This window comes from Leptonychotes weddellii, chromosome 7 (assembly GCF_054177405.1).
Source record: "Leptonychotes weddellii isolate Sample4059 chromosome 7, ASM5417740v2, whole genome shotgun sequence".
NCBI classification, from domain to species: Eukaryota; Metazoa; Chordata; class Mammalia; order Carnivora; family Phocidae; genus Leptonychotes; species Leptonychotes weddellii.
Window position 1 is genome coordinate 26,541,911 of NC_138375.1, and position 15,114 is coordinate 26,557,024.

At 32.7% G+C, this 15,114-nt stretch overlaps 1 protein-coding gene across 4 annotated transcripts in view; it reads left to right on the forward strand.

Annotated features, from left to right (window-relative positions):
* Positions 1–15,114, forward strand: part of NIPBL (NIPBL cohesin loading factor) — a 200,867-nt gene that overhangs the window by 99,067 nt on the left and 86,686 nt on the right. For all 4 annotated transcript variants that reach the window (XM_081826014.1, XM_006730414.2, XM_031024927.2 and 1 more), the window contains exons 5-9: positions 1,589–1,688; positions 2,228–2,379; positions 6,386–6,546; positions 7,478–7,574; positions 11,057–11,683. In XM_081826014.1, the coding sequence (XP_081682140.1) occupies positions 1,589–1,688; positions 2,228–2,379; positions 6,386–6,546; positions 7,478–7,574; positions 11,057–11,683 (1,137 nt within the window). The remainder of the gene's footprint in view (positions 1–1,588; positions 1,689–2,227; positions 2,380–6,385; positions 6,547–7,477; positions 7,575–11,056; positions 11,684–15,114) is intronic.

Sequence of the window (15,114 nt, forward strand, 5' to 3'; positions counted from 1 at the left end):
ATCATACTTTGTGAAAACATAAACTTAGCATTAAAAAATGAATTGATTCATTGTGTGTTATGATTTTTTTCTAAGCGTTTCCCTGGTGATATTTGGCTTTACAATTTAAAAGGGTGATTCTTGGTTGCTAAATGTAAATGTGAGTCACACATATGGAGCAAATTTAATAATATGCAAATCACTTTATTCATAGTTCCTTGGAACTTTGAGATAATCAGAAAGGACCGTTAGAAATTTCATTTGCCTCCTTTTTAAAATAAAGCCATTGCTGTCAAACTAGTAATTCTAGCTTGTCTCAGACTGTTAATTCAGGGGAAACATTTTTTTAACTCTCATCTCATAGAGGATTGCCCTCCCTCTCAAAAAAAAAAAAACAGTAATTATAGTAATTAAATTATTAAGCTATGGAACATATGATTTACTACTGAATTGAGTTGGAAGAGAAAGCTCAGAAGTTAATTTAGACTGCATATAAAAGAAAACACATTATTAGTGGTAGATTCTGAGGTGATTTTGAGCCCTCGTCTCATTCAGCTGCTGTTTTAGAACTAGAATCCCTACTGCAGTATTACTGGCAAATGAACATGTAACTTCTGTTTGAATGTTTTTGGTGAAAGGCACTTTTCATATCAGTAGCAGGAAATGGAATTTGGGAATATAATGTGATGCTTGTAACTTCCCAAAAGATTAGCTATACATATCATAAGAAAGTTCAGGGTCAATCATAGATTTTATCTTTAATTTTAAAATGTCTAAATAACTGAATTTTTCTGCATCTCCTATATAACAAAATGTCATTTGTGTAATAATTGAAGGAACAATGTCTAGCTTAAAAAGAAACATGAGAATCTGAAAGCTATCCTCACGTTTTCATTCTTTAATCAAATATTCATTTAATCCTTACTGTGTGGCAAAGGATTATTGTGGAAGAAGGAATAGGAGCATTCTGTTTCCCTTCAGAACATTCAGATGGAAATTGCAGCAACTCAAAACTTTGGACCGCTCAATAAAATAGTATTCTTTTAAAACTGAGATCTGAATCACAGTGAAACAAGTAGTGTTGTGAAATTAAGCTTCTAAAGACTGGAGATGTCTGTAATAAAGTATTCCATGTAATGGAAAAACTACCCAACGACAACCTATTGTAGGAGGAATTGTGTAGTATTTGGTCAGTGTAGTATTTGGTCAGAGGTTAGATAAAGTGACTTCTAAACCTTCTTTTCAAAGAAAATTAATTTAATAATTAAATTAAATTAATTAATAATGGAATTTGGGAATATAATGTGATGCTTGTAATCCCCAAAAGATTAGCTATACATATCATAAGAAAGTTCAGGGTCAATCATAGATTTTATCTTTAATTTTAAAATGTCTAAATAACTGAATTTAAATTAAATTAAATCAAAGTAAAGCTAAATGATAGGACAGTAAGTAAGCAAGTAAAAAAAAAATTTTTTTAATTAAATACCTGTCTCTGAACAGAAAGAACTTTTGAATGTTTGTGATAGAGCAATTGCTTTAAATTATTTAAAAGACATTTTACCATTAAAAGAAAATAACATGTTTTCCATTTTTATGTGATATTTAGGAATGATGATGTCTCAGTATAAACTTTCTCAGAATTCCATGCACAGTAGTCCTGCATCTTCCAATTATCAACAAACCACTATTTCACATAGCCCCTCCAGGTAATATATGCATCATTTTATGAAGTACTGTTTTCTGTGATGAATATGCTTGTGAATACATACCTTTAGGTAATGGTGAATTATATGTAGTTGAAAAATTAAAATGCTTAGCTTTAAATAGTAATTCACATGAACATTTGTCTTAAAATGTTAGATGCAGAAATGCTCTAATATACTAATTGAAGTAGCTACCATCTTAGTAACTTAAATTCATAAAGACAAAAGAATGTGTTAAAATAATGTGTTTGAAATAATAAGAAAATTTATAGAGTAGAATTTAGGGAGCATGACTTTATCTTAAATGGATACTTTTATGCAAGTAAAATAAGTGAATTACCTGTTTTTACAAATTGTTTAGTGTAACTCTTAAATTATGAATCATGAATAATTTTTATATTCTCTGTTTTTCAAAATTTACTGTTTGCGTAGATTTTGTTTTATACAAACCAGAGTTTGAAGAATTTTATGACAGTAAAATTTCAAGGAATAGCATATTTATTTCATTTCCTGATATTGTTTATTTGGATTTTGGGTTTTAGCCGGTTTGTGCCACCACAGACAAGCTCTGGGAACAGATTTATGCCACAACAAAATAGCCCAGTGCCTAGTCCATATGCCCCACAAAGCCCTGCAGGATACATGCCATATTCCCATCCTTCAAGTTACACAACACATCCACAGATGCAGCAAGGTAAGAAACTTTGTTGTTTATTTATAGGGAATGCCTATAATTTCAAGCAAATTTATTTTTTTTTTATAATTTTTAAAATACAAACTAAAACACTATCCTGAAATTCATCATTTGGGAGGTAAAAGGATCCCTGTCATATGATTCTTTGGATTAGGTTATTATACAACTGAGTATAGTTACGAAATTAGAAAATGTTCTAATTTTTCTTAATTGGGCTTTCTTCTTACATAGCACTAAAGCCAAAGAAGAATTACGTTTTAATTGGTAAAGTATATATAGTGTGAAAATTTTACTATGGAGTTAATACAGTGCTGGTAGAGAAAATCTTAGATGCAAAAATTTCTGGAATTAGATTACTAGTTCTCAGTTGAAATCAGTTGATAGTATGTCTTTTTAAGGCTATATTGCTTTGGGGGGGGGGGTGCCTGGGTGGCTCAGTCATTAGGCGTCTGCCTTTGACTCGGGTCGTGATCCCAGGGGCCTGAGATGGAACCCCACATCGGGCTCTCTGCTCGGCGGGAAGTCTGTTTCTCCCTCTCCCACTCCCCTTGCTTGTGTTCCCTCTCTCACTGTCTCTCTCTCTCTCAGGTGAATGGATAAAATCTTTAAAAAAAAAAAAAAATTATATTACTTTGGGACATACGTCATGGCTTCTAAATAATTTTTTATTAGTAATGTAAATAAAGTATATACTTAAAGTAAAAAAGTATATACTTTTTTTGAAAAATTTTAGGAAGTACAAAAGGGAATATAAAAATTTGTGGTTTTGTCCCCCATAATTAACAGCAAATTTTTAACATTTGCAGTCAGTTATTAGTTCCTGTGTGTATTCTTCTTTTCTATTTTGCATGGAGTCAAATGTCCTTTATAAACTTTTTAACTTATAAACTTTTAATTTAATCATCAGTCAAAACAGCCATCTTCTGGTCTCCCAAAACTAGATAATGAAATATTAGGTTGAGACTATTTTATACACTAATTTAAGGGAAAACTAGGAGGCAGATGACACATTTGGAATAGATACCTCCAAAATTACAGAATTTAGATTGAGTGCTGAACATGAGTGTGTATGTATTTTGTATGTTCTTGATACTTGTGAAATATTAGTATACTCTGGCACACAAAGGTATGAGGAACATTTTAACTGTAATGAAAGGAAAATGTTAAAAGGACACATTTGGGGGCACCTGGGTGGCTCAGTCAGTTAAGTGTCTGCCTTTGGCTCAGGTCATGATCCCAGGGTCCTGGGATCGAGACCCACATAGGGCTCTCTGCTCCGCGAGAAGGCTCTTTCTCCCTCTTCCACTCCCCCTGCTTGTGTTCCCTCTCTTGCTGTCCCTCTCCCTGTCAAATAAATAAATAAAATCTTTAAAAAAACGGACACATTTGTTTCTTACGGAAATATCCACGTACACATTCATATGTGTAGGAAAGAACATAAGCTTTTACTCTGATTACTGTTGTTTTTTAAACAAGATAAACCCAGCTTTTTCAGAAGTTGAAATCACAAAATCAAAAGCAAAATATTAGTTTGAGCATCTGCCTGTTAGTAATGAGTTACTTCTAGGAAATTCTCAGATATTTGAGAAACTGAAAATATTACTCAGGGATTAGCCCCACCTGGATATTAAGTTACCATAAATAAGAAATGTAGTGTGGTAGGCACAAATGGATAGGTAAATGGGACAGAAAAGAATCCAAAAATAAGGGAAATACATATATGGAAATTTAGAGTATGTGGAAGGTAACATTTAAAATTTTTTTCAACCTGTTACAAAATTTTAGCTGTGTAGAAAAGTTGAAAGATAAGCACAATGAGCCCCTTCATCAACAGGCATCATAACTCTTCGCCATTAAATACATCTGCTAGGAAGAAGGAAGTTATATAAACACTAGATGTAATAATTCACCTCTAAAAAAATTAAGAACAGTTCTGTACTATCATTTAAAATGCAGTCTATATTCAGTTTTCACCAGTTGTCCCAAATAGGTCTTTCTTACCCTTTTTTTCTCTTCAAAACGTGATCTGATTAGAGATGTGAATCAAAATTAAAATGAAATAAAATTTTATATTAACTATTAGTAAACATTTTTTAGTTATGTGATATCTAGTATCAACAAATGTGCAGGGAAATTTGAACTTCCTACATTCTTCATAGGGATATAAAGTGGTACAATCTTTTTAGAGAGCATTTTGACAATATCATAATTTGAAATGTATATGCATCCTTTAGTAGTTCAAATTCTCCCTCCCTTAAGAAGAGGGAAGGGGATAAAACATACTCAGTTTTATCTGTAAGTTCTACCATGTGCTGAGACAATTAGTTATTCATATGGAAAAAAGTAAAATTGAATTCCTATCTCAACTACACAGAAAGATAAGATGGATTAAAGACCTAAGTGTGACAAAAAACAAAACTGTAAAATTTTAAAAAGAAAATGTAGAAGACTGTCTTTTTATGTTTTTGTTAAGGAGGGAATCTCAATGGCCAGTATACATGAAAAGATGCTTGGCTTCACTATTAATCAAGAAAATGTAAAAATTAAAATGAAAATCAGAGACCTTTCCCATTCTCAGGATGACAAACATTGTTGACAAGGATATAGAGCAGTAAGAACTCTCATATACTACCAGTAGAGTACAAATGGACATAAATAATTTGGAAAGCTATTTGTTAACATTTAGTAAGGTTTAAAAATGAACCTGGGTGGCTCAGTCAGTTAAGTGTCTGCCTTCAGCTCAGGTCATGATCTCAGGGTCCTGGGATTGAGCCCCACATCGGGCTCCCTGCTCAGCAGGGAGCCTGCTTCTCCCTCTCCCACTGCTGCTCCCCCTGCTTGTGCTCTGTCACTCTCTCTCTGTCAAATAAATAAATAAAATATTTTAAAAAATAAAAACGGGCCTATCCAGCAGTTTCACTCCTAGACACATTTGTAAAAAAGTCCTGTATAAGAAGAATACAATACAGGTACATGTATACATGTACAAGAATATGCATTGTGTTTATGACAGCAAAAATACTGAAGCAATCTAAACATTGAATATAAGAATGGAATATTGTGTACATTATGCAGCAGAATATATCTGTTTATTTAAAATATGTGAATTTGGGGCGCCTGGGTAGCTCAGTCGTTAAACGTCTGCCTTCGGCTCAGATCATGGTCCCAGGGTCCTGGGATCAATCAAGCCACACATCGGGCTCCCTGCTTGGCAGGAAGCCTGCTTCTCCCTCTTCCACTCCCCCTGCTTGTGTTCCCTCTTTCGCTGTGTCTCTCTCTGACAAATAAAATCTTTTAAAAAAATAAAAATAAGGGCGTCTGGGTGGCTCAGTTGGTTAAGCGACTGCCTTCGGCTCAGGTCATGATCCTGGAGTCCCGGGATCGAGTCCCGCATCGGGCTCCCTGCTCGGCAGGGCATCTGCTTCTCCCTCTGACCCTCCTCCCTCTCATGCTCTCTGTCTCTCATTCTCTCTGTCTCAAATAAATAAATAAAATCTTTTAAAAAGAAAATATTAAAAAAAATAAAAATAAAATATGTGAATTTAACACTACATATATAAAAATGGATAAATTTCAACATTGAAATAAGCAAGTTAGAGAAGGATATATACATACATATAGCATACCATTTATATAAAGTTATATGTGAAACAGTGCTCTGTATTATTTAGGAATATATTCATTTATAGTAAAGGCATAAAGGTAATTCATAGAGTAAACTGTGAATTCAATATGGTGGTTACTTTTATGAAGTGAGGGGGAGAGAACAGAGGAGAGAAATATGCAGATATTGGAGAGCTTCAGCCTTATCTGATGTTTTATTTCTTTTCAAAAATGGGTCTGAATGATGTGGTACAGTGCTAAGATTTGATCAAGCTTTAGATAGTACATGAGTGCTCATTATTATTTTCTGTAATTTCTGTATGCTTAAAATATTTTGTGAACAATCGTTATTTTAACAGTTTATTTTTATACAGCTTTTTCTTTTTATTCTTATTAATTTCAGCATCAGTATCAAGTCCCATTGTTGCAGGTGGTTTGAGAAACATACATGATAATAAAGTTTCTGGTCCGTTGTCTGGCAATTCAGCTAATCATCATGCTGATAATCCTAGACATGGCTCAAGTGACGACTACCTACACATGGTGCACAGGCTAAGTAGTGACGTATGTAATATATTAGTTATCATTGAGGTAATAAAATAGTGTTAATATTTGTTTCATGACCTATTTTGATTCCACAGTTTAAATGGTATCTACTGTTACATGAAGAGTTATACCATGTCTGAGAATCTAGCTATGAACAATGTGGTTCCTATACCCACAGAGCTTAGTCTAGAGTAAGATTGGTAAACTAGCCAGTAGTTTGACCTACAACTAAAAATGGCTTTTACATTTTTAAACAACAACAACAAAGAACAGTATGTGACAGAAATTATATATGGCCCACAAAGCCTAAAATATTTATTATCTGTCCCTTTACAGAAGTTTGCCAATCCTTGCTATAGAAGTTTTGGTCCTTAATGAAATATAGTTTCATTTTTAAATACTTGTTCACACAAAAATGTTCCTTTAAATAATGAACCTTTATTAGTACATAGTTCTTTTTCCCTCTAGGACTTGCACATAACTTTATTCCCTGAAATTTAAGGTTGCTTTGATGTTTTAAGATATTCCACGTACTGGAATTGGTTTTGTGGTATCATCAGATAAGTTATATGTTACTGGTTTGTTGGTATTACCAGATAAGTTATATGTATATAAGGATAACAAAGATGACCGTGAACTCTGCCCTCTAGGCGTTTATAGCCTGGTAGGGTGTTCACAGCTCCTTTTGTAGAAAATAGTAAACAAAAATGGAGCATAGTAGTAATACCAGTTTTTTTATTCATTGCCACGCATAGGCTGTTGATTCTTTTGGATACAATTTCAAATCTTCTAAGATTTACCATGAAGAAAACAGGAAAGTGCAGAAGAATTATGCTTTTGAATACCAGCACTTTACTTGTCAGTAGTTTATGTCTTTTATTGGTCTGTTTAAGATTTCTCTAAAGACTCTCCTATCATTTAAGGTATAAATTTTATACTCTGTTCTTAGGATGGAGATTCTTCAACAATGAGGAATGCTGCATCTTTTCCCTTGAGGTCTCCACAACCAGTATGCTCCCCTGCTGGAAGTGATGGAACTCCTAAAGGTATTATAGTAACTTAAATTTCCTTCGGCATTTCATATACATACACACACACAACACACACTCACAGACTCACAACACACACACTTTTTTTTTTTTTTAATTGGGGTGGGTGAGAGAGAATTTTAGCAGGCTCCAAACGCAGGGCTCAATCTCACAACCTTCAGTTCATAACATGGGCTAAAATCAAGATTTGGACACTTAACATGCAGGCGCCCTAGCATTTCCTATTTCAAGTTGAGTAAAGAGCTCAAACTTCTTAGTTGCAGATACCAAAACTGTTCTTCATTGTTTTTCATTTATTGTGGGAAAGAAACAAACCTGTAGTTATCCCTATAAACTTTTGATAGTGTTTTCAGATATATACAGCATTGTTCTCACTGTTAAATCCAATCGTCTTTTCAGACCACAGCCTTCTTAACCTCTCTTGAACGTTTGAAATTATTGATCTACTTTCCCCATCATCCAGTTTCCCAAAAAAAACTTATTTCATATCAAGTCCACTGGTTTTCCTCATACTTATTTTATTTCATTGTTGTTTTTTTTTTTTCATTAGCTCTTCTATCTGCTCTCTCATTCCTCAAGGTTTCTGTCATTAGACTTTTTAATCTCCCATTATACTTTTCTCCTTGGCTGTTTTACTCAGTTTTGATAATAGCATTGATTACTTTTATGAACAGGATTGCCAAATCAATGTCTTTGGCTCCAGTCCTGTGTCCCAAGTTGTAATTATTGTTTCCAAACAAAATTTCCTCATGGCTAGCTGGTATTTCAGATTCATTTTCAAGATTGTTCTCACTGTTCTTTTTGCCATTCAATTTAATTTAATGCCATTCCAGTCCTGAATCATCATTAAGTTGTCTCTCATCTCTCATGTAGTCACTTGCCAAAATCAGGCCTATTCTGTTTTACCTCTCTAAATGTCTTACACATACTTTCATTTCTGCTTATTAAAATCCTATCTTTTCAAGTTCTAAGTTAAATGGATGATCTTCCATGGATCCTTTTCTCCTAATCTTCTTAAACCATTCATTAGTTTAAATATTTTCTAATAACTTATCCTGTACTATTTTATGGACATGAATTTTATCTTCAAATTCCCAAAGAACCTCGTGTGGACTTTTATATATACTAGATTCATAAAATTGTGAATTTAAGTCCAAGTTTGGACTTTTTTTTAGAAGTACTTAAAATTAAAGTGTGATAATTTGAATTACCTGAGTTATTGGAAGAGAATATTGTAATGCATGTTAAAGAATTAACTTGTAATTAATTGCAATATATCTGATAATAAATTTTCTCTATCCATGAGAATTTCTAATTATAGCCTTCTGAATCATGGACTGGTATGCCTCTTATTATAAAGATATTTTTTTCACAGATGGTCTCTAATCAAAGAGTTGGAACACATTCTTCCTGGGGTGAAAGTTGAACTTTCATGAGCCATTCTTATTCTATAATTCTATGAATTTTCAGGGATAAAAATAACTCAGCTTATGAAAGAAAGAGGAGCTTTCAGAATAACTCTATTTGTAGGGTAGGCATCAAAGTTAGGTACATATCTCACAAGTATTGTCAGAGTGAGAAATTATTCAGACTGCCAGGGAGAAGTAACAGTGGGATAGCTGGTTGATCTAGATAATCAGTCTATTTTTCTTCTAACTCTTGAGGATGGATGGATGGATGGATGGATAACTTTAGATAGAAAGAAAAAAACTTTAGAACAACTTCTTGAACACATTATTCATCAGAAACCTCTACTTCTGTTCATGAGGTTGTTTTCCAACTAGTTTTGAAGGTTGAATGCATTGTCAGTCTAATATGATTTAGGGATGAACTGTTGGAATTTAAGTTTGTTCTAAAATATATATAATTAGTCACAAAAATTTTAAATACAAAGACAATATGGTGTATTGAATTCAGATGTTAGAAAAATCTTTAAATTTTTCAGGTTTGCTAGCCATATAACCTTGGGCAGGTTGCTTAACCACTATAAGCTTCATGTTCCTTTCTGCAAAATAGTGATAATAATACAAATCAAGGTTGTTGTAAATTATTTAAACGACTTGATGTGCAAAGCACCTTGCACACACTCTGACACAAAATAAATGGTCCAAAAATGTTAGTTTCATTTCTTTTTAACTTCCCATATAAGCTGTCTAAAAACACTATCTGTTGATTTAACTTCAAACTAACATTTCTGGTAAATTGGTTCAGTTGTATCTTGGGACACCTGGGTGGCTCAGTCGGTTAAGCAACTTCCGTTGGCTCAGGTCATGATCCCAGGGTCCTGGGATCGAGCCCCGCATCAGGCTCCTTGCTCGGCGGGGAGCCTGCTTCTCCCTCTGCCTGCCGCTCCCCCTGCTTGTGCTCTCTCTGTCTCTCTCCCTTTGACAAATAAATAAAATCTTAAAAAAAAAAAAAAATTACTCAGTTGCATCTTTATCACATTTTATCTAATAGATATGTTCTCTAAAAAGTTATATTTTTATATATCACACTTTAGATATATTAACATTGCTGATTGAAAGGGCAGATTTATGTATCATGGAAAAATCATATATATATACTGAAACCTTAATTTAAGATAAGTCTCGGTTTAAGTTCTTTCTATAAAGTACTTTCATTCTGACTGATTTTTATAATTTCCTATGGGTTTTTAAACATTTTATAGTCTAATGATAAGAAATGTAACAACTATACTTTTATTTCTGAAGCATATCAATACATTTTTCCTCATTTAACAGCTTGTTATCTAGGAGAATTTTTCCATTTGATTATCTTATTTTTACCACTTCCTTGCATCATATGCATTTGTAAATTAATGGGATCTGGGCTGAAAATACTTTATTGAGCCTTGATATTTGCTGGACTTGCATATTTTTCTAATAGAGGGAGGATTAGCAAGCTGAAGAGAGTATGTGAATGATGTTAAGTGGAGGGAGAAAGAGAACACCACATAAAGGTATAAATCAATATTTTACCATCAGTTTGTGAAGTAAGTGAAGATTCTAAAAATTGTAATTGTTCCCACTTTCTTTTTCTTATACCAGTAAATATTCATGTGAATGTAGTTTCTAGGATTAATTAATAAGACAGACTTATTCTTACTTTAGACTTGTCAGTTTTTCTAAATAGTAAGTGAAAGAATAGAGAGTATTTGTCCAAAATATTTGTGTTGTATCATCTTTAGAAACAATGAACTCCTTTGCTGTTTTCAAGCTAAGTATATTTTATAGGGACAAAAACAGAAATAACATAATACTGGTCTGGAAGATGGAATATTCATACTTAAATTTAAACCTGGATCATCTGTGAGCAAGCTAGGCTTTCTTTTGTATTTTGTAGATAAGGCGCTGAGGTTAGATAATTTCCTAATATTTTTTCTTGCATTATGATGTTGTCACTTATTTAATATTTCTATCACAGTGTAAGAAAATGTAAAACTAGCACAATTGTTCATTCCTGTTGAATTGCTTTTCTAGGATCAAGACCACCTTTAATCCTCCAGTCTCAGCCTCTACCTTGTTCATCACCTCGAGATGTTCCACCAGACATCTTGCTAGATTCTCCAGAAAGAAAACAAAAGAAGCAAAAGAAAATGAAATTAGGCAAGGATGAAAAAGACCAGAGTGAGAAAGCTGCAATGTATGATATTATTAGTTCTCCATCCAAGGACTCTACTAAACTTACATTAAGACTTTCTCGTGTAAGGTCTTCAGACATGGACCAGCAAGAGGATATGCTTTCTGGTATGGAAAATAGCAATGTTTCAGAAAATGATATTCCTTTTAATGTGCAGTACCCAGGACAGACTTCAAAAACACCCATTACTCCACAGGATGTAAACCGCCCACTAAACGCTGCTCAGTGTTTGTCGCAGCAAGAACAAACAGCATTCCTTCCAGCAAATCAAGTGCCTGTTTTACAACAGAACACTTCAATTGCTACAAAACAGCCCCAAACTTCTGTGGTACAGAATCAGCAGCAGGTATCACAACAGGGACCTATATATGATGAAGTGGAATTGGATGCATTAGCTGAAATTGAACGAATAGAGAGAGAATCAGCTATTGAAAGGGAGCGCTTTTCAAAAGAAGTTCAAGACAAAGGTAAAATAATCTCATTACTACCACTTCATACTCTGGGCAAATGTGTAATTATAATGTAAAAAACGTTTTTTTAGTTACTCTTTTTTTTTTTTTCCATTATATTTTGTAATTCATTATATCACTCAGTTATATTTTTATTACTAATGCTTATACCTCAGAAGTTAAAATCTTGATTTTTTTATTTCATTTTTTATTTGAAACAATTATCTGAGATTTGGTAATTCTGTATCACAGGTCTATTCACCTATTATGTATCAAATGATATTATCTGTGCTTGTCTACTAAAATGAATGTTAGTATTTCACATGTATTTTCTCTAAGTTATATTAGTATAGTTTTGCATCTTCACCTTTTTTTCTGTCAAAACAAGGGTAACTGATAGAGAATTATTTTGAACCAGTACATTTAAGAAAAGTTTATGTGGATCTTTATTTAGTTAGATTTTTCACTTTGTTTCCAATCCTGCCATCTCTTAATAATATAGTTTGGGTTTGTTTTGTTTTGTTTAGTAAAAAAATTATGGAAAGAATTTTAAATTAATATTAAGTAGCAAACCTTTAAGGGTCAAGGATCTTTTTTTGGTGATTAGATTTAAGTGTTCCTTTTTGTCTGAGTAGTGTGTTAGGATGGAGTGTCAAGACACCTATTCTATGAATTTATGGGCTTTTTTTGTGCTTTATAAAAAATTATAATCAAAAGTAACTCCCTATTAAATTCTTGATTATTTGGTGAATATTATATACAAAACTCTTGAAAATTTTGATAGACTAATGAATCAGTGATTGAAATTAGTAATGTAATTTATGGATTTGATGTCTTTACAGATTCATATACACATTTGACTACCCAAACCAAAGTATACTTTATGCTTTAATTTTATAGTTAAATATTCTACGTTGTTAAATAGTTCTCATATTTTCTTTTTGGTAATTATAAAACAAAACTTCATAAAGTTGGGTAGAACTTTTTATATATGACCTTGTTCATTATGTGACAGGATCATTTCTAGATAATTGTGTTTCTAAGAAACATGCTGAAGATTTATATTTCCTATCATGATGGATCTTTTTAACATTATTGAAAAAACAGACATTATTTAGTAATTGTTGCACTATGGTGTTTGCTAAGTGCCTAGATCACAGGTTGGTGTAAATAAAGAGACTGCCAGAAGTCTTTATTTTATTGGCTAGGGAACTGGAATTTTTTTAAAGTACTAAACTATTGATGTTAAGGATGATATACAGTGTTCTTATTCTTTGGTTTAGTAATGTGGGGTTCAGGAAATAATAACTATATAGGTTCCAGAATGTATCTCCTCCTCTAACGACTCTTATGAAAGTATATGCATGTCAAATGAAGAAAGCAATGTTATTTAACTTCTCTTGATGGTATTAATCCCAAATTCCTGAATCCTATGACAGTTTTGCAAGAAACATAAAATTGTAATTTCTTGACTGAGAAATATTAGTTGCCTTGAGAACTGAGTTTTTGCATGACATTTTAATCTGTGTTTTTGGAAATTATGTTCTCAAAAAGGAGCTTAATTTTTTAAATGATTTTTTAATAGTTGGTAGGAACAAAAACAGAGGAAATGGTAAACTTTTTCTTTTTTTTTACTTTCCTGAACTTTCATTGTATCATATTTGTTGAAGCCGAAGTTTTTACTTTTAAAAACTGAAAGAAAATAAGGATAGTAAATAGGCTAACTGCATAATACCAAACTTATTTTAGACTACTAACTTTTTTTAGGGGAAATAAAACAAATTCAGCCAATAGCATACTGTTCTTTCAGAAACTTGTAATATATATTTTACTTTTAATTATCTAATCAGTTTTCTCTGTAATCTATGATAGTGTGCCTATAACAAAAGTTAATTGAAAAGTTGAGTGAACAGAATTGACTTACAATTTTGAATTCTCTAAGTGGACTTACAGAGGTATCTGGTGCTATAAGGTTAAAGGAATAAATGTTCATTGGAACTACCTGATTCTTAGTTTGATTTTGATGATTTAGTATGTGTATTTTCCCAAATTGGTTATGCTGATTTTTGCCTACCTCATATTAGTGCTGTCATTTCTAACTTGTTTGCTGAAAGCCATGCTCCCATTATTTTGTGGCTTTATTTGAAAACCTTTAGAATTTAGGTGCCACCTAACACTTGTGATTTGAACCTTGTCATTTTGTATTCAGTTTCTGCACTGTGTGGTGGGCTAGTGTTTTATATTATAAGAGTTATCTTGAGATTTGGGAAAGATTAAAGGTCTGGTATGTTGCTCTAAGACTGTATGTAGGTGAGGTCCTAAATAAAAGCAACATTTTCTGAAGTGGTAGTTTTATAGTCAGCCCTTGAGAATTTAAATATTTCCTTGAAATGAATTTATTACTAGTTACCACTGCATTTTAGGACTAAATTGTGAAATTGATATTTACTGCATTCTAAGGTATGGCACTGAGAACTTTTTTATAACTATTGGTAACTATTGGTGGTGGTAAGGAACAAAAAAGACTACTTGTTTTACTGAGAGCTCTCTTATAGGGTCTGTGCTTGTTTCCCATTATATTCATTTATTATGAGAGGTGCTTTCTTTCAATAGACAGAAATGAAAAAAACTATGGCTTATAAATAAGATTAGAAAGTTTAACACACATGGTTGTTTGATCGTTATGCAGTTTAAGAAAAGGGATAGAATACTCTTAAGAAATATTTTACCTAGGCTGTGGCAGAACGTAATGTACCTCTGTTCCACACATAGAGGACACTTTCCTGGCTGCTAGGTATTTATGTCCCTTGGCCTGTTGTCCCTTCTTTGGGTAGTTTTATATACACTGATAGGTTAAATCTCTGTAACCTAATATTTTATAATATTCTTAAAGGACCTTTTTGCTCAACCTCTGCTCATATTTTCAATGTCTAATTACATAAATTAATTAAAGGCTGTTCATCTTTGCTTCTGGGATGACCTATCATAGACATTAATATCTCCTCCATGTGCTGAAAATTCCTGCTTTCTTTTGCCAAAGAGGGGGTTTCTTTGTTCATCTTTGCCTATTTCATCTTTTCTCAAGGTCCACTTTCCATGTTAGTAAGTATGAGGAATTGCCTAGCCTAGCTACTAATGTATTTTATAATGTTACGATATTCTTACACTATAACCCTTATAAAAAGTAAATTACCTACTGTCATTTGGAATAAGAGACTAGACGGAAATAGGACAGCTAGCCACTTAGTTTATACTGCAGTTTAAGGTTGGGATGTTTTCATTTTTCATTATTGGCTACTATGGGTATAATTGTGTTGTTTTAAGAGTTTTCAGTTATCACTTGTAAATTAAAGCAAGTGATATAGTTTGTTTCTTACAAGAATAATCAATTTCAGAATTTCTCTAACGGCTGGATCTTATTTTCGTATCAGCATCTAGATGACAAGTAT